The sequence below is a fragment of the Phodopus roborovskii genome, unplaced genomic scaffold (genome assembly GCF_943737965.1).
Source record: "Phodopus roborovskii unplaced genomic scaffold, PHOROB, whole genome shotgun sequence".
NCBI classification, from domain to species: Eukaryota; Metazoa; Chordata; class Mammalia; order Rodentia; family Cricetidae; genus Phodopus; species Phodopus roborovskii.
In genome coordinates, this window is record NW_026125665.1 from 1,188,330 (window position 1) to 1,210,382 (window position 22,053).

The following is a 22,053-nucleotide window of genomic DNA, read 5'->3' on the forward strand; positions in this document are numbered from 1 at the left end:
TGGGTTCATTTAAATTGGAGACAAGCCTGAGGTATCGCCAAGCATTTATATTAACTAATAGTAAGTCTCTGTGTGGTTATTCGGGAGTAGTTACCGAGACGCATACAACAAATCTTTGCCAGGTCATGATACTTATTTTCTTGTTGCCCTTTTTTGTTGTTGTTGTTTTGTTTTTTTTTGAATCTGGAACTCACAGCATCCTTCTGCCTCAGCTTTCTGAGGGCTGGGATCTCAGGTGTATACCACTGCAGTTGCTTCTGTAGATTCCCTAACTTACAGTGTAGGCTTGTGTCTGTAGATATTTCTTACACTATTTGTCTAGGGAACCAGGACCCCAAATGATGATCATGTATGTTCAATTAAAACTTTTAAAAATATGTTTTAATCTATGGGTTCCATACTGATACTGATAGCCAACTGATTATGTCAAATGCCATCGTACATGAACACAATTTTATTCATTGTAGACAAAAGCTGGAAGCAATCTGGCTATCCTGCTGGGCATGGATGACACATTTTGGTGTATCTATACAATAGAATACTACTTGGCATTGAAAAAGAGTGGAATATCGTTAAAAACAAAAGCATGGAGAGATAACTAGACATCATCCAGACTTTCTTAAGACCTTTTGTCAAAAAAAAAAAAAAAATGGAGGTTTAGGTGTGCAGTTCAGTGGTAGAGACTTGCCTAGCAGTACCCAGGTGTGAAGGGTGGAGAGCTTGGGAGGTGACATACATGGGATCTCCTGGAAGCTGAAAGAGATTGTGACCACACCCATGTGCCTTGTGAAGGCTCTGAGAATCCATCTCTTGGCAGCTGCAGCAATCTTCGGGCTCTGTGTCCTGGAGACACCTGGTTCTCCCTCTGCCTTGGTTTCCCTGAACTGCGTCTGTCCCTTCCAGTATTTTTTAAAATTTCCTTCGTGGTGGTGGGGATGGGACCTTGGGCCCACTGCATGCTGGGCAAGCCCTTTACCGCTGAGCATGGGGCCAGCCCAGGTTACCTGTATTTGTTTGTTTGGAGAAGGGTGTCCTGTAGCCCAGGCCGGCCTCAAATACACTGTGTAGCTCAGAATGACCTTGAACTTCTGAACCTCCCCAGTGTCTGGATGACAGCCCTCAGTTTCTCTGCCTGTTAAATGTGCCTGGGTGGCTCAGCTCCAAACCTCAATTTGAAGCAGCTGGGCTTTCTCGGCCACTGGCTGCAGCTCTACAAGGTCCCGAAGGTTCCAGACGTTTCCTATGTGGATGGAGAACCACCCCTCTTCGTTTGGGGTGCGGGTGGGACCCGGGGACCCGGGAGGGGGCGAGGCCTGTGCCAACCAAGCTTCTGAACACGCTCCCGTCCAGCCAATCAGAAAGGAGACTGCTGGCCCACGACCCGCGATTGGCCTTCTAAGGCCCCGCCCTCAGAGGTTGGTCTCAAGATCGTGGCTGGGGGACAGCGGGTGGGCTTCGTCTCCTGGCAGGAAGCCAGGGGGCTTTTTGCTCGCCGCAGGGATGTCTTCCGGACCCTGAGAGAAAGCAGAGAAAGCGGAGGACATCACATATCCTCCCCAGATGGCCTCCCCGAGGACCAGATCGGCCACGTGCCCGGTGGCCCACCCCCAGCTCAACCTCCTGCCGCCACCACCCGGTGCTGAGCAGGCACTCTACCAAGCCTCAGCCTTGTTCTATCTCAGGCTATGTTTTGAGACAGGGTCTCACTCTGTATCCCAGGGGAGCCTCAAACTTACGGTGATTGTCCTGTCCCATGCTGACACCACCACCATACCCGCACCCAGACTCATTATTGTTACTTTATTTTTGTATTATGGGTATGCAAGTTTGGTCAGCATGTGCACACCTGAAGCCAGAAGGGGGCGGGGGATGCCCAACAGCTACAGCGGTGATTGCAGGGCAGACAAGCCACTGTTTCCTTCTCACTGTCACTTAAGACAGGCTCTCATGGGCCGGACAGGCCTCAAGCCTGCTACAGCTCAGGCTGGCTTCCCACTCCACACTTCTGCCTTTGGTGTCACCTGCTAGAAAGCCTCTTTCTTTGTGTCACTCTGGTCTCTCAGGAGGTGACAGTGTATCCCACTTGGGGGGCACCAGCTCTTCGCCCCTAGCTCGGCTCCAGTCCACCCCCCTTTCCTTATGTAATTCTGAATTAAGTAATGTTATCTTAAGAATATTCTTCAGCAGTGTCTCTCTCTCAGGGAAACCAGTTTCCCCTGCCACAGGCAGGAAATAATTGTTTAAAAAAACAGACATGATAAAAATAGACAGTGCTCTTGTGTGTCAGCTCTGGGAAAGGGATAGCTTTAACAGCAGAGAGGAATCTGCCCAGCCCCTGGGGCTGCACCCGCTGGGTCCCCACGGCCCTGGCGCCCAGCGACCCAAGCTGGAGCTGACCTTCACTAGGCTGTCCTCCAAGGTGGCAGTGTCCTCCTTTGGGGCCATGGATGCGGTCTGCCGAGCAAGATCCCACCACAGCAGTCCGGGGCCCAGGGAGCTGCGCTTGGTGGGGCCTGAGGGGCAGAAGGACAGGAACTCGAGTTTGGGTGCTGGTCCAGCCCGGGCTCCATCCATGGCTGCCCATTGGTGGGGAGTCCGGTTGGCTTTAGTTTTAGGTTAATTTTCTCTTTTGAGACAGGGTACCTAGTCTGTCTGGGAATTCATGGCAATCCTGCCTCTGCTTCTGGAATGGGCACAATCATAGGTGGGCACTATCACTAAGCAGGCTGAGAGTGTCCAGCATTCTGTCCACTCACTGTTTCAACCCTAGTGTCTGGAAGTTCAGCAAAAGCCTGAGGGCATCAACTCTATCAGAGGCACAACCCAGGCTTGGGCTGTGGTTGGCTAGCAATGGGTTGGAAGCTCAGTGGTGGAGGGCTTCCTTGTGGTGCACGGATGAGTCCCACCTTCCATTCCCAGAACACATAAGCCAGGCGTGGCAGTGCATGTTCTCATGAGGATCCTAAGTTCAAGGTCTGCCTCAGCTACATAAGGAATTCGAGGCTAGCCTGAGCTACGTGAGACCCTGTCTCAAAAGGAAGTACGTGAATTAAGAGAAGTAAGTATAGCATGAATTGAGTGTGGGGATGCACACATACAATCCAAGCACTCAGGAAGCTGAGGCTAGAGATTGTCACGTGTGAGGGTCAGCCTGAGCTACAGAGTGAGACCCCTCCCCCATCTCAAACCCAAGCAAACTGAATTCTACTGGGCCCAGGAACCTCCCCATGCAGAGATATGGCTTCAGGACCGCGGACAGCGCCCCTCATCCCAGGGCCTTGGCCTGGATTCTCCTGAAGGAACCAGCAACACTTCCCACACCTGCACAATAGAACCGGCCTCATGGGGCACAGGGGCACAGGGTGCCTCAAGGGTGCCAGCTCACAGCAGATGGAGAGTGGGGGTGGAGTCAGGAGGATGAACTGCGGAAGCTGCTGCACTTACCTGTTAGATAGCTGATAAGGACACCACACAGCATGGTGGTCAGGGTGCCCAGAGCCCCGTAGTAGAGATAGGAGATGGCATAGAAGTTGTCCGAGAGGGCGGGGCGGCCTGCTTCCGTCCCAGAGCTGGGGGAGGGGGCAGGCACAAGATGCTGTCTACCCACACCACCCACTCCACCACCGTGTCAGCTCAGACCTGTTGAGGAGCTGGGTCTCCCTGCCCACTATGGCTCCCCATTGATTTTGGAAAAAGTGAAACTGAATGTTTAGAAAAAAAAAAAAAAAAAAAAAAAAAAAAGTAAACTGGGCCGGGCACGGTTGGTGGTGCACACCTTAAATCCTAGCACTCGGAAGACAGAGGCAGGCGGATCTCTGTAAGATCAAGGCCAGCCTGATCTACCTAGCTAGTTCCAGGGCAGGCTCCAAAACAATACAGAGAAACCCTGTCACAACAAAACAAAACAAAAACCAACCAACCAAACAAACAAAAAACAAAAAATAAAACAAACAACAACAGCAAAAAAAAAAAAGAAAGAAAGAAAAGTAAACCTTTTGGTCAACCTCCATAGATGCACCCTCTGAATCAGAGGGACTCTCAGAAAAACTTCAATGGGAAGTTCAATGATCAAGTCTTGGAGTTTCAAATGGGCATGGAGCATTTTCTCTTTATTTTTCTAGAAGGAACCCAGGCTCCCTCCCTTGCTAGAAAAGTTCTCAGCCACTGAGCTACATCCCAGCCCAGGCCTCCTCTTGAGGAGTAGAAGCTTATGCACACTTTGCTTTGCGCAGAATGGTTTATTGAAGTTCTGTTCACAACAGCCCCAACCAGGACACTGCCCACATGTCCATTAACTGATCAGCAGTTACACATTTGTGGTATGTCCATTCAATAGAATATTACTCGGCCATGAAAAGGAAAGATGCAATGGTATATCTTTCATTAACAGATAATCATTGATGAACTTTCAAAACAACTTGAGACACAAAATCCCACATATTCTAAGATTTTGTTCAATATGAAAAGCCTAGAAGAGGTAAACCCACAGACAGAAAACATGGATCACCCAAGAAGCTAGGAGAATTAAAAATGTTAATTTATTAACATAAGCCCAAATTGTCTTCAAACTAACTCTACAGCCAAAGAATCCATGATCTCACCTGCTGCCGGCATCTTAACAGGCTCATGCCACCAGATCCAGCTAAACCAGAGTTTTTATGGCTAGTTTTATAGGGTGTTAATTACACCCCAAAACATTATTAAAAAAATAGCCAAATATGTTGGGGCACACCTGCCATCCTAGTGTGCAGCATGAAGCAGGAGGATCAGGGATTTGTTCAAAGTATCTTTGGCTACATAGAAAGTTCTGGCTACATGCGACTTTGTTGCAAACAAGTAAAATACAATACTAAAGTCAAAGCCAGCCAATGCCTTTGCCTTTGACTCCTACTGTTAAGCCCAGCTCACAACCCTGTATCCTCTAGAACCCAAACGTGGTCCCAGGTCCTTTGCACAGACTGTTTTTGTACCTGGCACTCAGTTCCTTCCCGTTGACATCCTGACATCGCACCCTAGACCCCGACCTGCGCTGCTCACCTGGGAACCCCACTGGAGGCGTTGGCAGCTCTGGGTGGGCCCATGAGGACCGAGGCGTTGGTGCAGCTGGCTGCTGAGGTGGGCAGAACCCCCATGATTTGCTCTCCGGGTGGATACAGTGTGGCCCCCACGGCTACCCACAGGGATACAGTCAAGCCTGCAGCCAATCCAGACAGGACGCCCTGGGGGCGGAGCCACCATGAGGGGTGATGTTTCTTTACCTTGCCCCTCAGACCATGTCCACTCCCCACTCACGGGCGTGTTGCAGGCTGGGAGCAGCATCCCTAGAGTGAAGGCACCTAGCAGAGGTCCACTGATGACGCCCATCACCGTGAAGGAGCCCTGCGAGGCAGGTGGAGAAAGAAGGGCTGGGCTTAGCTACCATCTCTCAGGACTCCCACTGCAGGCCTAGAGACTGCTCTGCACCCGTTTCCCCAGTCCTCTTTATCAACGACAGTTGGTAGACAACGACAGGGATGGGTTTCAGGCATGCCCTCCACCTCTCTATGTAGCTAAGGCTGGCCTTGAACTCATCTTCCCGCATCAGCCTCCGGGATGACAGATGCTCACCGTGCCAAGTCCTGCCCCTCCAGTGTCCCCAGTGGCCTGGGCATCTCCTTGAGCCTTGGGTGGGACCCATGTTGGGGGTGCAGGGCAGGTGGGGTAGGGATCTCACCTGGAGGACACCACCTCCCAGCATCGAGGACAGAGCAGCCACCGTGAGGCAGGCTGAGCCGTAGATGAGGGCTGTGGGGAAGGGGTGTCACAGTCAGTGCGGAGTGCCACCCTGGCCCCACACCCTGGTTCCCCAAACTCACACAACCCTTTAGAGATGAGAACGAGCTTCCGAGGTGCCAGGCTAGGCATCCGTGGCTTGATGAGATCTTCCACAGTGACGGCTGCCATGGCATTGATACTGGTGGATGCAGTACTGCCAGTGGAGAAAGAAAGGCAGGGAAGGGCCTCAGGGTACAGTGCTGTGGCCTCAGCACAGGTCATTAGACACTGTCCTGCTGCAGTCCCTATGCCTGGGGCCCTCCTCCAAAATTAATGGACAGGGTCAGTACTTAGCATCCTCAAGGAGATGGCCAGTCAGTGTGGATCAGAGCACCCAGAGGCTGAGCCACAGCAGAGGGAGGAGCAGATGGTCACCTGAGGGTGCCGCTGTAGGCACAGGCCAGGAAGAGTCCAGGGACTCCAGGCAAGTCCTCAAAAATGTCCAACACGAGCAGTGGCATGTACTGTGGGAGACAGAGGCCTCTGGCCATCACACACAGGACATGGGTGGGTGGTTCTTTTTATGCTTTTGGTGTACTGGGCAGGCCAGCCTCATCTACATAGTGAATTAGGCCAGCCTGAACTACCTGAGACCCTGCCTCAACAGTCCAGCTGCTATGATTGTCATGCTGGCCTGAGATCTCATCTCCTCTTGATGTCCTCAGGGGCATCTTTGTGATTCAGTTGGCATGTTCCTCTTGCCTGCTCACACACCCACCATGGTTCCTTACTGCCCCTCACTCAGCCCCCTCTCCTCCCAGCACCTCCTCTGAGCTCCTAGCTCAAGACGTACACACAGACCATGTCCTCTAGAAGGAATGCTTTTCCAGCCCCTACAGCATCCTGGATGGGAATGGGCAGAAAGGGAGGACTCAGGGTCTGATGTGTGAGCTCACCTGGTCTGGTGCTGAGATGCGCTTGGTGAGGAGGGGGTCACAGTCTCTGTAGAAGACGAACATGACGATGCCACAGCAAGCGGCACTGATCACGATCAGAAAGAGGCCCAGCTGGTTGACAAGCAGGGCCCTGAGGTGATGGGGTAGCTTTAGAAGTGTGTGGGGAGGGCAGCCTGTCTCAGAAGCCTCTGCTTGGGTCCCTCACCTGCATACTCACAGCTTGGCCTTCCTCTCGGTGCGGCAGGCCACGTAGCGCTGTACCTGGGCTTGGTTCACACCATACATGGAGAGCCACACCAGTGTGCCTCCCACCATGAAAGTCCAGAAGGTGTAGCGGCTTCGAGGATCAGGGTCAAAACTGAGTAGGGAATGAGGCAGGTTGCTGACTATGTGAAGATGCCCCCCCTCCCCAGATCACCCATAGCTATTCTAGATCCTAAGGGGACATTGGCAGTGAGTTTTGAAGTGTGAGTAGGAGTTTTCTATGTTGAATTTTGTTCCCCTTTGAGAAAACTACCATCCCATCATCCCAATGCTGGGAAGGCGGAGGCATAGATGTGAGGCTAGCCTGGGCTACAGAGTGCAGCCTTGTCTCTCACTCCATCAAGTTGATCCGGGAATGGTTTCGAGCAAGACTAAGCACGTTCCAGGGGCCCCCCATGAGCATGGTGCCGCGGGCCAGGATCACCCAGAAGCCGCTGAGCATCACCACAACCTGGAACACATCTGTCCAGACCACAGCCTTCATACCACCCTGTGCATGAAAGGGGACACGGGTCACAGGCCTGTCCAGGGCTGCTGGAACAGGACTGAGCCAGGAAGAAGGCTTCGGACTCCATCCTGCCTGGCTTCCTGTGGTCCAGGGAACCAAGGTAAGGCCCCCTCTTGAGTTCCCCTACCTGTAAAATAAGGATAGTATGTGTACCTTATTGTGGTTGGTTGGAGGATTAAACAAGATAATGGGTGAAAAAGATGCATTTGCACTTGACGCCCCAGCAAATATTCCAATATCTATTATAATTATCCTGTTTTTAAGGCTTCTGTAGCCCAGGCTGGCTTAGAACTTACAAGCCTTCAGCCTCAGCCTGCCCAGTGCTGCTGTGACAGCAACAGCAGCTACGTCTATTTCCCACACTGTTATTTCTCCCTGTCTTCTGCATTCACTGAAAGCTGAGCCCCCATACCAGGAACATGCCAGCCCCTCAGGTGGCACAGCCAAGACATGGGACCCAGAGAAGAGCAGGCCAGACTCTCAGCCAGCTCCAGCTGAAACCAGCTCACTCTGGAAGGGCAAAGGCTACAACTCAGGGACCAGGGAACCCAGTGCAAGGCAAAACTCCTCAGGGCTGCTGGATTCAGCCACACCCGCTGCACCTGCCCAATAGCCTCTCAGTCCTCAAGGAAGAAGGGCTGTGGAAGCCCAGTTTAAGAAGGGGCTAGCTTGGGAGAGGGGAGTTAGGATGGTGCTACCCCCTGGGGTCGCCCTTAAGACCATGCAGTGGCCACGGCCCACTCACCACCGTCGTGTACAAGGTGCAGATGACTCCCGTGGACAGGAGCGATGCCCAGATGTCCAACCCGGTCACTGCAAAACACACCTCCTGTCAGGCCTTCAGCTTTCTTCCTGCTCACATGAGTTCCAGCCTGGGCTCCTGCTCTCCCAATCCCTCTCCCACCCTCCAGTCAGACCTTGGTTCAGGATGAGCGCGGGCGCGTAGATCACGATGCCTGTGTACAGCATCTGCGGGTGGGGAGGACATCAGCCAAGGTGTGGGGGAACAGGGCGGGGCCAGATAGAAGGAGGGGCGGAGCGGGGTTAAAAGAGGGAGTTTTCAAGAGGGATAGGGTGTGGAGCTGGGCAGGAGAGTGTCTCCAGGCAGTATGAGGGTGGAGTTGTGGGTGTGGTCCTGTTAGGTACCCTGGAACCTGAGCTCACGATGGGTGAGGCCAGGCAGTATGGGGGCGTGGCGTGAAGTCAGGTTGGGGCGGACTGAGTAGCTGGTGTGGGCGTGGTCGGGCGGGCAGCTGGCTTACCGTGGCCACCAGGTACTGCAACGTCCCGCAGAGCCGCACCGCTCGGCTGAAGCGAAGCTCTAGGTACTGCGGAGGGAGCCAGAGCTGGAGGTCACCGGGAAGATGACCCCTCAGCCACCCTCATTGTTCTCACTCTCTCCCTGGTGCCCAGCTACGCTTACGCAGTTCTTTTGAGTCGGGGTCTCTGTAAATCAAGCTGGCTTGGAACTCGAGGCAATCCTGTTGCCAGAGGTTCTCTAGTACTGAGATATCAGGCATAGCCTTCAGATTGTCACTACCCTTGTTGGGCGGTTGCAGGGTGCCCAGCTGCGCCCTCAGATTTGAGACTGGAATCTCCCTAGTGAGTCCAGGCTGGTCTGGAGCTCATGGCAATCCTCCTGCCTCAGCCTCCCCAGTGCTGAGACGACAGGCCAGCGCCATCCCATTTCACTACGCATTGAACAGTTGGGAAATCCTGCGGGGCCCTGCGACTCGTTTCAGGAGTTTGAACCGTGTGCGGGCGCGGGTGGGTGGCCCGGTTCGGGCACACGCGGTGGGGGGCAGTTGTCAGCGGGAAGCCACCGCCCGAGGCTGCTTCGAGCTGTGGGACCCGACTCCCTCTTCCTCCTTCCTGGCCCTGCCCGACGCCCGCGGCATATTCCCGGAACCTTCCCACGGACCGAGTCCCCTACCTGGTAGGTACTGGTGAGGCCTAAGCGGTAGAAAACCGGCAAGAAGAGCATGGCAGTGAGCAGCGAGTTGAGCAGCTGCCCCGCGCACATCCACAGGAACTTGATGCCGTAGCGCGCCGCCTCGGCGGGGACCCCGAGCACCTGCACTGCAGACATGAAGCTGGCGGCCAGCGACAGGCCCACCGGCACTGCTGCCAGCTGCCGGCCCCCGGTGAAGAAGTCGTCGGCGCTGCGCTGGCCGCCGCGGGCCAGGCCGACCCACAGCCCGATGCCCGTGGACACTAGCAGCATGGCTGCGAACACGCCGTAGTCCCAGGCGCCGAAGGTGGCTCTCGCCGGGGCCTGCGCACCCTCCATGGGGACAGGTGCCTCGGTTCGGGAAGGATGCGGAGACCTCAGGAACCCTCGGTCAGCGCGTGCTAGCAGTGCCTGTCCCTACTGTGCCGTCGGTCCCCTTGCTCTGCGCGTCGCGGATTTATTGGGCTCCGGGGTCAGCGCGGCTCCGCCCCCAGCCTAGGGGGAGGACGCGACCCGCACCCTTTCCGCCCTGGGCCTGCAGGGGTGCGGGCAGCAGTGGGGGCGGGGGAGCTCCTGACACTTTCCCCTACAGACAGGTCAATGGAGGCTCTGACCCACGCTAGCACAGCCTACTGGGCTTTGGTACCTGGAGCTAAGAGGAGCCCCGCACTGGGAAAGCTCACGACCGAGTCCCAGCGGACATCTGCTTTCTTCGCTTTGTGGGACTGAGATCTGTCCAACCCTGGGAGCTCGGGTTTCCAAGTGAGGTCTTACTTGGAGAATTTATCCCTTCTGGTTTAGGATTCAGTTTCCCCATTTGTGTAAGGACAGTCTAGATCTCTCTCTCTCTCTCTCTCTCTCTCTCTCTCTCTCTCTCTCTCTCTCTGTGTGTGTGTGTGTGTGTGTGTGTGTGTGTGTGTGTGTGTGTTTGAGGCAGGAGGCAGGACCAGGATGACATGAGTGTGCTCCACACCTGGCCTGGTCCTGCTTCCCTTCCTTCCTTCCAGCTTGCTTCTAAGCTGTGACAATTCTGCCTCGGCTTCGCTGGTGTTGGGATAAGTGTGGACCACCCTGCCCGCGCAAAGCTTGTTTGCTTGTTCTTTGGGCGTCCATTCTTTCAATTGCTGGTACTTGGGCCAAGAACTGGATCCCAAGCAGAAGCTGGTCGTGGACCGAGGACTTGACTCCGGCTTGGGACGATGCAGAGGCTCCGGAGCAGTCACCGTGGGACCCTTCCCGGATGATTGGTGGGGAATGTGGGGTTGATGCCCTGTCAAATCCCTCACACTTAGGGCAAACAAGCAGGTGGAAGGCCTGCAGCACACGCCTGCCTTCTGGTTGCCTCAGACTGTAAACCAGCTCAAAGGGCCCTATTCCACATTGATCTCACTGGCACTGTCTCCATCAGATGTGAATCTCCAGGCAAGGCCCCCATGGTAGCAAGGGGCCTTTGGCAGGAAGGAGCTGGAAATGCTGCTGGATCAGCTAAGTGGTCTCCGAAGCCTTGATGTAGAGGGCTCGAGTCCTGGGGTGGGAGGTGGGGGGCAGGGTGACATCTGAAGATTTTGAACCCAGGGCTTTCAGGTTTTTGGAACGCTTCAGAGTGGGTAGAGTTAGGGGAGATGGGCCAGGCATGAGGCATCCTGGAGCCAAGGAACTGGTGAGAGCATTGAGGAACAGGAGTGGGAGGGGAAGAACCTTCCCTAACCAGGACTGCAGAGGAGGGAAAGCTGCACGAGTTGGATTGGCTCGTGGGTACCCACTAGCGGCCATACCAAGCAAGCAGCAAAGTCTTTTTTCTTTTGGTTTTTCGACACAAGAGTTTCTCCGTATTGTTTTGGAAGCTGTCCTGGAACTCGCTCTGTAGATCAGGCGGGGTCTAACTCAAGAGATCTGCCTGCCTCTGCCTCCCGAGTGCTGGGATTAAAGGCCCATTCAGGAGGCAGAAGCAGATGAACATGAAGTTATGCAGGGTCAAGACACCAGCATCTAACCTTGAAGGGGAAGGTGCATAGGCATGCAGGGGCCTGCAGAGGCTGGTGTCACAGACGTGGGCCTAATTAGGTGCTGAAGACTCCAACTCAGGGCCTCTACAAGAGCTGATGAAGCTCGAGGGGACCAACTCTTCCCGTGTCTATGGAGAACCTGCCAAGCATGACAGCTCGCCTAAGCTGGAAAGGGTATCTCATGGGGAGGAGCAGGTGGAGGGTGACAGGACTAAGATCGGTGTCCCCCTCTTGGTTGGTGAGATGGCTCAGTGATCATGGAAAGTGGCTGCTCTTGGGGGAAGAATTCCAGTACCCACCAATCTTATATCCAGGGACGAGATGACCTCTTCTGGCCACCAAAGGACAGGGTGTTAAAATGTACAATGCAAATTTGATACCACACTCTCTATTCTTCAACCAACAGGAATCCTGGTAAGCCATGTCTCTTTTGGGGGGAAGGGGGTATTTCAAGACAGGGTTTCTCTGTGTAGCCCTAGCTGTCCTAGAATTAGCTTTTGTAGACCAGAGTGGTCTCAAACTCAAGAGATCCACCTGCCTCTACCTCCCAAGTGTTGGGATTAAAGGTCTGCCCAAAACAGTCTTGACCTTAGCACACTTTAGTGCTACTCATCTCCAGGAGCCAGTGGAGTGCACCCCCAGTGCCCACGTGGCTAGCACTAGTCTGTGCTCCCTTCAGAATCCAGCTTGGTCACACCTGACCCTTTGGAGCCCCATGACTGCTCTGCGTGCCTAGGGCTACTTACGCCCCCCCCCCCGTGCATCCCCCCAGCACCCTCATTGACATTCGGTAATAGTCTTAACTCTAGTTCTCAGAGGCAGCCTGGAGGCCCAGGTCCCTGGCTGGCCTCATTCCCATCAACAGGATAAGGGGCTCAATCAGGTCCTAGGGGTGGATCACATTCTTGCCTGGAATTCTCAGGCCAGAGTTAGCATCCCGGAGACTGCAGAAATAGCCATCTCAACATCACACACAGGGCCCCAGGCAGGAAGGGCTTAGTGGATGCAACCTGCTGAGGGTAAGTTACTATGGTAGTACATGGTTATACAAAAGGGATAGAATGGCCACTGAGATAAGGTAGCTAGGGCTAGCCTGTGCTTAGGGGCCCCTTGGGACCTCTTCAGGGACACAGAAGCAATGAGCCAGGCAGAACTCGAGTTTTATTCAGTGGGTTTCTGGGTCTAGAAGAAGGTGTTAGGCCTCTTGGTGGTGAAGCGTGGCTTGTGCTGGCGCCGCAGTACACGGTGAGGCAATGGGAACTTGATCTTGGAGTCCTGTGGAAAGGGAGGGAATGAATATCCAGGGCCCAAGCAGGTGGAACCACCCCCTGCAGCCCTGCGTCAGCCTCCACTCAGGGTCACTCACATGGAACTGTTTTACAGCGGGCCGACGGCACTTGCCCGCTGCGATCTCCTCCACCTTCATGATCTGGATGGAGTGTGCACGGGCACGATGTCTGGCACCCATGTCTCGGTCTGTGGAGAGAAAAGGAAGTTAGCCCCAGCCACCCCCTCAGTTGCCTGTCCCTGGGATTGTGGAGCCTCCTGATTCACTCTGGGGGGCACCACACAGCCCCCCAAAGGCGACGAAGCCCCTTTGCTGTATGCACCACTGTTTAAACTGCTGCTACAGACAGCAGTAGTTCTTGGGCTGGGTGCAGGAGGCCTGGGTTGGGGACTCACAGCACTGTGTGACAGCACCAGCTGTGGTCAGGTCCCGGTACTCTCGGTACATGTTATGTGTGCCGCTGCGGGAGTCATAGCGCAGCCAGATGCCGAAGTTCTTCACACGCAGTGGTGATTTCTCAAACACCTGTGGGTGGGGAGGACAATGAGTGAGGTGTGCTACCCTGGGTGTAGGGTTGTCCAGGGACTCTCATCCCATGGGGCCTCGGGTCACACCTGTCCACAATACACTATCTCTCCAGATGATTTCTTCATCTTCTTCAGCTGTGACACGAAATACCAGAAGCGGGACTTGGCCACCACATGGTTTGGTGCAAAGATGCGCATTCGGTATAGTGGTGGCGTGTGGCACTTCGGGGTGGGCAAGCAGCGTCCCACCACCTTGTATTCCCGAAGCTGAAAGAGAGGGTAGTGGAGGATGATGGACCCTGCTCCATCACCCCACGGGCCTTTCCTAAATACACCAAGTAACCCAGTGGCAGGCCACTCTGGCCACTGTTCTCCCTCAACACTCCAAACTGGCTTTTCACCAGCTGCCAGGAGGGCAGCATCTGTCTGTCCCCCACTCCAGGTCAGTCATGTGCTTCTCACAAGCAAGCACAGGAGGGTCGAGTTAATAATGTGAGACACACTTTAGAAGTCTAATTACTCTTTGTCCTTCAGAAGCATCAGGCAGGACATTCTGGGCCTCCAATTTGGAAATAGCTAAGGATGACTCAACTCCCGACCTGTGTGCCTCTATCTCCCAAGTACTGGGATAACAAGTGTGCTGCACCAGGCTGATGATTTCAGAGCTGTAAGGGGCTGCAATGTGCACTTGTCAAATGTCTAACAAATGGCAATGCTCCACCTACATGCGCGTCTAGCACTCCAGATTAGCTTAGAAATTGAGTGTGTCCAGACTTGCCCTCCCAAACTCTTGAGCACTAGACCCATATCTCTCGTTTGTTTTTTTTTTCTGGGGGGGGGTAGTGCACGGAGTCTTTCTATACTGGAAGTCGCGATAATCCTGCCTCACTCAACTTTCCGGGTTCTGCTATCACAAGAGTGCGGCAGTGTGCCAGGAAATTTCCCAGACAGGAGGATCTTGTTGGAGGTCGGGGAAATGGCTTGCCAGGCGGTGCACGCTCCCATATAGGCCCAGCTCCACCCGCTCCCTCGGCTGATGCTTAGCACGCGGCGGCCGCCATGTTGCCGCGAGGAGCTTGCGACTCGTTGAGCTGCCCGTGACTGGAGAGCGGGTCCCGGCGGCCGTGCACGGCGCCATCCCGATACAGTAACTCCGCGCCGTCCCGCCGCCCGCGCCGCGCCCCCAGCCGTACTACGGGCTCCTTACCGTGCCTGAGGCCTTCATGGCGGTGCGTCCTCCTTGGCCGCCAGTCACAAAAGGAAGTGTTGATTTCCGCGCAGGCTCTCACCATGGAGTCTCTAACGGAAGTCCCGCCCTTCCTGATGCCGTGCGTCCATTGGATACATATGTTAGCACTCTAAAATCTTAGGTTCTTTATTGACTACAGATCAGTTACGTAAAAGCCCCGCCTCTCTCCCGCAGAGACTACAATTCCCAGGAGGCACAGCGACGAGCTCTTGCACATTTCTCCGGAGCTACGACAGAGCCTCTGCACGCGGGGGATGCTGGGAATGGTAGGCGTAATGGACTCGATTTCGAATCCAGCAGTCTTTTTTCCCCTTTCTTTCCTTCCTCTCCCTCCTTCCTTTTTCTCCTTCCTTCCTTCCTTCCTTCCTCCCTCCCTTCCTCCCTCCCTCCCTTCGCTTCCTTCCTTCCTTCACCCTTCACTTCCTTCTTTCCTTTGCTTCCTTTTTTTCCTGGCCTGCACTACCACCGCCCCACTCCTATCCATCCTTTTAAAACATTGTTTTAATTCTTTTAGGTGTGTGAGTTTATTACCTGCAGGTGTGTCTGCATCACCGGCGTGTCTGGTGCCTGCGGAGGCCAGAAAACAGTGTCGGGTCCTCTGGTACAGGAGTTAAATGGTTGTGAGCCTTCCTGTGGGTGCTGGGAACCGAACCCTGCCCGGGCAGTGCTCTTAGTTGCTGAGATATCTCTCTAGCCCCATCGATCTTTTTATATGTAATCAATTTATTTTATTGTGTGTTGAGACAGGATTTGTGTACCCAAGGCCGGCCTGTGACTCACTCTAATTCTCCTGCCTCAGGTCCTGATTCTTGGGATGCAAGAGTGTGCCACCCGCGGGCCTTTTTCTTTTCTTTCTTTCTTTCTTTTTTTTTTTTTTAATTTTAAATTTTTTTTTTTTTTGTTTTTGTTTTTGTTTTTGGAGACAGGGTTTCTCTGTATTACTTTGGAAGCTGTCCTAGAACTAGCCTCGAACTCACAGAGAGGCGCATGCCAGCAACGCCCAGCGAATTTTAATCTCTTAACTTTGTTCTTTTCCAGGTCTCTGTCCCTTAACTAGGCAGACAGGAGACAATATCCGCAGTGTGTCTCCGCTAGCGGCCACTAGGTGGCGCGCGCCTCCCTTTGGCTCAAGTGCAAGGCAGAGCTACCAACCTGGGCTGCTTGCTGGTCGGGCTACCCTGTCCCATTTATCATTTATCTGTGGGGCCTCAGTTTTCCTAGCTCTCAGAGGAAACCACTAACACTCCTGGCCCCTAGGATAGTTGTAAGATTTAGAAATTGGGCGTGGTGGCACATGCCTGTGATCTTACTGAGGCAGGAGAATGCTGGCCACATAACAAAATTTCATGTTACTGCAACACTCCCCCCTAACTAAATAGCATATGAGTGTGACGGTGTGCCATGGGCAGGCTAGGACACAGTGCCTCCCGCTGCTGGAACGCACTGTTCTTTGCCTCTGTTCTGCAGGTACTCTGTAAGATGCAGAACAGAACCTGGGGTGCAACCTATACAGAAAGGACACAGGGTAGGAAATGAGATGCAGGAAATGAGTGAAGAAGTCAGTACCACAGGCCCAGCCTTAGCCTTGAGCCTGGCCTTGTGAATTCCTATGCCATGTGCAGATTCCCCCTTTAGCCTCTTCTGAATAACAATAGGCTGCAGCCTTAACACACCCTCTCACTCCATCAGGCTCTAGTCCTGGGGGCTATGAAGAATCCCACCTGTTGGTGGACTTCAGGGTTCTGGATTGCTGGCCTTCTACTGTACCTCTGTCCTTCCACAGTGCACCCGGTTAATCTGGGGCTTCAGACCACACCACTTTGATCTGTCAGTCACCAGGCAGAAGTGTCCCCTCCTTGCTCACTCCAGTCCCTGTACCCCCAAAATGCCCTCAGCCTTACTGTCTGTTCCCCAGGATTCCCTTGCCTTGGGTTGGGGATTAAGGCCAAGGCTATGTGAAGGGGCCTCAGAGTCAGTTTTTTACAGGACACACCCAGAGACCACATTCTCAGCACTAAGATGTGTTACCCAGAAGGACAGATGGGGCTTGGGGTGCTTCTGGGTGGGGCAAAGGCAGCAGCACATGTCTGCAGATGGAGTTCTGAAGGAGAAAACAGGGAAGTCTGTACTAGGGTGAGTTGGTAAATCCCAACTGGACAGGTTAGCCAAATAATGAGTTTTGATTGTTAGAACTCAGAGTTTTTTGATAGTTGGACCTTGGAGTTTTAGTCAGGTATAAGGAAGTGACCAAATAAGGGGATGGGCCTTGGGGTCCAGCTTCAGATATACTCCTTGGCAAGGCTGAGGGGATGAGGGAGAAAGGCAAGCCCTGACATGGTTAGAGCCATTCACTGTATGCAAAGACTGGGGCGTTGTGCGTTGTCCTCCGTTCTCATCTCTCTCCTGCCTCAGCCTCCAAGTGCTGGGGTGCACGCGCACGGCACACACACACACACACACACACACACACACACACACACGCACGTGCGCACACACACACCACCACCACCACCCCATTTATCTGAAAGGTACTTTTATTGATAGTTTTTAAATATAAGGACAGAAAAATTTCTAAGAAATTTTTGGCCCACCTTATGCTTCTGTGACAACATGCTTCCCCCCCCCCCAGGCTGCACTTGACTTCACCATGTAGCTACCAATATTCCTGAACTCCTGAGTCACCTGCTTCAACCTCCTCAGTGCTGAGATGACAGGCATGTGCCACTATGCCCCATCACAAATGACACTTGGTTACTAAATTTTATTATTTTGGGACAAGGTCTCACTTGCTAGACCAGACTGGCCTCAAACTCGGGGAGCTACCTGCCTCTGCCTTTCCAGTACTCTTATTAAAAGGTATGTGTTCCACATGCAGCTTACTTAGGGACCTTTAAACTTATTTATGAGTATGCATGCATATATGTGCACCAGCTGTGTGCTTGGTGCCCAGGAGGCTGGGAGAGCCATTTTGCCAACTCATCACTTCTCTTAGACTAAGTTTATCTCCTAGACTAAGTTTGTCTCCTTCCAGATGTCAGTGAATGCTGCTCCTGGTAATATTCCATTTGTTTTGTTTCCATGAAGTCTGGCTTCACCAACAGGGTTCACCAACATTTATCACTGATCAGTTAGACTCTAATGAATTCTGAGCCCTGGAGCCTCATCAGATTCTCCCAGTGGCTTAGCTAACTCCCAGCTGTGATCTGCAGGCCCCTAGGCTCCTCTGCAGCCCCTATGCACCACATTCTGTCTGATTTCAGCCTCCCCCACCCCCAGTGGTTTTCTCCCATGGCTTTAACTTCTCTATAACTTCTCTGGGTCTCCATATTGCTCTGTGAAGCCCACAGAGTTAATGGGCAAGGGGATAAAGGGTATGGTGTGACTCACATGTCACCCCAACATGAGGAAGGCTGAGGGTAGAGATAAGGAGTTCAAGGTCAGTCTGAGCTACAAGAAAAGGGCTTCAAAAAATAAAAATAAAAAACCAGCAAAGGTGCCAGGAAGATGGCTCAGTTGGCAAAGGAAAGGCACTTGCCACAAAGTCTGGGGACCTGAAGTGGACCACTGGGTCCAATAATCATAGAACTTACTTTGAAAAGTTTGTTGTCACAAACATACTGTCACATGCACTTTTGTGCTTATCCATACCCACACAGTCTACCTACTCTGTGGACACCCACACTTGACATCCCAGCCACTCCAGAGACTGAGATGGGAGGGTTACAAGTCAGACTCCGAGATGTCACAAAGTTAACTCCTACAAAAGAATTCCTGGATAGGGGCTGGAGAGCTGACTCAACGGTTAGGGGCACAGGCCACTCTTCCAGAGGACCCAGGTTTAATTCCCAGCACTGATGTGGCCACTTACAACTGTCTGTAACTACAGTTCCAGGGGATCTACTTGGGTACCAGGCACACATTTGGTGCATAGACATACTTGTAGGCAGAACAACGTTACACATAAATTAAAATTCAGAAAGGTGCATGTGACTGGGCTGGCAAGATGACTCTGTGGATATAAGTGTTTGCTGCCAAGCCTGACAACCTGTGTTTGATCCCCAGGTATCACTTTTGAAAGAAGGGAACTGACTCCTGAAAGTTCCCAACCTCTAACTTCCCAGTTGTGGCACATGTGGCATGTGCCGCTGCTCTCCCACCCCCATCTCCACCCCCCCCCCCACTCAGTCCTGGCCTGGTGGTGATAGAGCACACCTTTAGTCCCAGCACCTGGGAGCAGAGGCGAACCCTGTCTTGTACACACCCCAAGCCAACCAACCAACCAACCAAACAAACAAACCAAAAACTCATCCCTGTTGAAGATGACTTCCTCATAGGTGAGTCACTGTACACACTGGTAAGATTCAGATTCTCTCTGGTCCCTGAGTAATGTATGGGTATGTAATTCGATCACTTAACACTAGCTGGATCTAAAAGCACACCCAGGAGGAACAATCAATCAACCATTATAGTCAAGAGGGAAACAGAAATAAAGGGGATGGTGGGAAGACACTCTGACCAGGCTATGGGAAAGCTGGAGCACCAGGAAGGCTGGGAGGGCAACCTGAGGGCACAGGTTGGACTGGCCTGTTAGGAAGAGGGAGGCACTCTGTAAGTGCCCACATTTACTTATGGGACTGCCATGAGGAATTAAATCAAGCAGGTTGGAGGGGTGGAGAGGCCACACACAGCAAGATGGAGCCTATGACAAGCATATTGAGAACAATTAGACTTTTTGTTTTTTCTTGCCTCCTCCCCCCACAAGCTGTAGATCAAATCCAGGGCCTTGTGCTTTCTAGGCAAGCACTCTCCCACTGAGCTAAATCCCCAACCCCACAATCAGACCTTTTATACTTTCATCAGAAACAGAATATAGGGGCAATTGCCAGAATCAATACAGTTGTGGTTGCCAGGGTACAGTGATGTTTGCAAGTTGTGCAGGATACAGAAGATGAATGTCTAAGACCAATTGTCCTGTCCAGTTTACATGCTCCCTTGACTTCTAAGGGAACATACAGAGAAACAAAAAAACAGCCTGAACGCTTCACTGCCTGAGGGAGTGCATCCCTCTCTCAGAAACTGAGATGAGCAGGGTGCCTAACCTGGAAAACAGAAGGAGCTGCTAGTGAAGGCAGCTAGGCCAGGCAAACATCACTAGCTCCTGCAGCTCCCAATTGGTGCAGACTGAGGGGTCATGGCCTTGGGCTCAGCCAACAATTCCTCAAGCGGCTGGCAGGGGGCGGCATGAAGCTGGTGGTGATGGGACTGGAAAAGCCCTGCATGGGATGCAGGGACTCCAGGGCTGTTGCCGGGATGAAGAAAACTGTGGTCACTGTCAGAGTGATACCAATTGCTCGCAAAGCTCAACAGAGTTGAACTTGCTATATCTGCCAGCCCATCTTTGGGAGATGGAGGAGGGAACATTTTAAGTTCCAAGGGACCCTGGTCTATTTTTTCCTAAAACCCTCTAGGGAGGTGCTGGGGGTGTGACTCAGGGTAGAGTGACAGCCTCGGATCCCACAGGGAGGTGCTGAGGACCTAGCTCAGGGGTAGAGTGACAGCCTAGGTTCCCTCAGGGAGGGCTGGGGGTGCGGATCAGGGATGGAGTGACAGCCTGGGATCACACAGGGAGGGGCTAAGGGCATGGCTCAGGTGAGCAGCTGACAGGTAGATATGGTTCATGTGGAAGCTGAGAGCTGTCTGTCTCCAGCAGTGAAGAGGGATGTCTGACTGAACTTGGGAATATTGCAGACAGAATGTCTGCCGGAGGCCTCACAGAGTTTCCTCCATCTCCCTTCCCTCCCTCCCCTCCCTCCGCCCCGATACAAAACCCATTAGCTGGCAGGATCTAGATGTGAACAGAGGTTGAGGGACATGACTTGAGTCTCAAGTCTAGTATTTTGGCTTTGCACTCCCCATGCCTAGACCCTGAACTTCAGGGACAGAAAAACTCAAGGACACAAGACTGATTTTGAGAGTTTTGCAGAACATTTGAGCCATTGGTCTGCAAAGCTTAATAGGGAACCTTTCCCCAGCTGATTCGTGGTGGAGATGTATTGAACTGCTCCAGGTCCTCAGAGACCAGACTGTAATATCAGCACTAACTACAGGAGTGATACCTCAGGCATGCCTTACCCAAAGCCAGGAGGCTGAGGCAGGAGATTTGACAGTTTGAGGTCGCTGTGGAATACAGAGAAAGATGGGAAAAAAAGAAAACAGAAGAGCCTTAGGCATCTGGAAGAGTGCAAATTCAGCTCCTGGGTTCAAATCCCGAAGGACTGGTGACAGAGGAAGTGTGAACAAACAAAACAGGTTGTTGGCTTTGTTCTGCACCTTCACTCAGGGCCCCCTGCAAGGGGCGGAGACTGCAGCATGAGGCTGCTGGTTCTCCAGCTCCCTGGTGTTTTGGTGGGGTCTCCCTGTACCTTTAAGTGTCTTGGATTTTTCTATGTAGTCCAGGCTGACCACAAAATTTGCCTACCTCTGTCCCCCATTTGCTGGTATTAAAGGCGAGCCAACACGTCTGTCTCTTAGGTTTTTAAAAAAGATTTCTTAGCATGTGCACACACACACACACCCATGAAGGCCGGAAAGGGGCATTAGATCCCTTGGAGCAGGAGTTCTAGGCAGTTGGGAGCTGTGATGTGGGTGCTGGGAATAACGTGAATCTCCTGCAAGAGAAACCAAGAGTTCTTAGTTGCTGAGCCATCTCTTGTATGGGTTTTGGTTTTTTTGTTTTTTTTCCTTGTATGGGTTTTAAAGGATTACCACAGACTGGCAAGGGACTCACTCCATATTCCAGATTGGCTTTGAACTTCTTATGTTGCCCTATGGGCTTGCTCTATAGCCTGACATGGTCTCAAACTCTTCACAATCCTTCTACCTCAGCCTTCTGTGGTGAGTCTGGGGTTATGGGAATGCACTACCAAGTCCAATTCTCTTTCTGTTATAGCAGAGGAAATTACAGGTCCCAGCCTTTCCAGGCTGACAAGTCACAGGAGAAGTCAGGATTTGGGAAGGATATAGAGCCAAAAAGTCAAGGAAGTTGGTACCCAGGAACCCTGGGCCATGGCACGAGGCCATGGCTGTTACTACACATTGACCAAGGAGGAAGTTGGCTTAGACAAGGCTCCGAGAGACCAGCAGTGGCCTGCCTCCGCCTCCTAGTCCTTTCCACATCAGTCAGTCCTGATTTGCATTTTGCTTATTTTTGTTTGTTTTGAAATATTCTCTGCAGCCCTGGCTCTGTAGACCAGGCTGTCCTTGGACTCACTGAGTTCCATCCGCCTGCCTCTGCCTCCTGAGTGCCTTTTTTGATTGTTTCTTTTTGATGCAGGGACTGATGTTTGCTAGGTAGATGAGGCTGACTGTGAACATCTGGTCCCCCCCCCTACTTCAGTCTCCTTGGGAAAGCAGAAGTACCTGGCTGGTCTTAGTTGTATACTCCAGAGACTCACTCAGGGCAGCCATTCTTGGTCTGAACAGCAGTTTAGATATTTAATATGGGGAGGCCATAAAAGATGTAAGATTGGGGTGAATGGGAGTCACACAAG

At 52.7% G+C, this 22,053-nt stretch overlaps 2 protein-coding genes and 1 non-coding gene across 3 annotated transcripts; all 3 read right to left on the minus strand.

Moving 5' to 3' along the window:
- Positions 1–1,409: 1,409 nt before the first annotated feature.
- On the minus strand, positions 1,410–9,780 carry Slc5a5 (solute carrier family 5 member 5). Its single transcript, XM_051178134.1, has 15 exons — positions 9,416–9,780; positions 8,745–8,810; positions 8,400–8,451; positions 8,228–8,295; positions 7,310–7,464; positions 6,928–7,068; positions 6,711–6,840; positions 6,190–6,278; positions 5,856–5,968; positions 5,714–5,784; positions 5,293–5,379; positions 5,038–5,219; positions 3,445–3,569; positions 2,398–2,513; positions 1,410–1,514 (listed from the first exon to the last, which is right to left on the minus strand). The coding sequence occupies exons 1-15, from the start codon at positions 9,770–9,772 to the stop codon at positions 1,410–1,412; spliced, it is 1,857 nt and encodes a 618-aa protein (XP_051034091.1). The 5' UTR covers positions 9,773–9,780.
- A 2,804-nt stretch (positions 9,781–12,584) lies between these two features.
- On the minus strand, positions 12,585–14,550 carry Rpl18a (ribosomal protein L18a). The gene is made up of 5 exons (XM_051178220.1): positions 14,462–14,550; positions 13,342–13,521; positions 13,123–13,252; positions 12,806–12,915; positions 12,585–12,714 (listed from the first exon to the last, which is right to left on the minus strand). The coding sequence occupies exons 1-5, from the start codon at positions 14,477–14,479 to the stop codon at positions 12,622–12,624; spliced, it is 531 nt and encodes a 176-aa protein (XP_051034177.1). The 5' UTR covers positions 14,480–14,550; the 3' UTR covers positions 12,585–12,621.
- LOC127217290 (small nucleolar RNA SNORA68) lies at positions 12,971–13,101 on the minus strand. The gene has a single exon (XR_007834083.1). It is a non-coding gene; the product is annotated as a small nucleolar RNA SNORA68 (small nucleolar RNA).
- Positions 14,551–22,053: the final 7,503 nt, after the last annotated feature.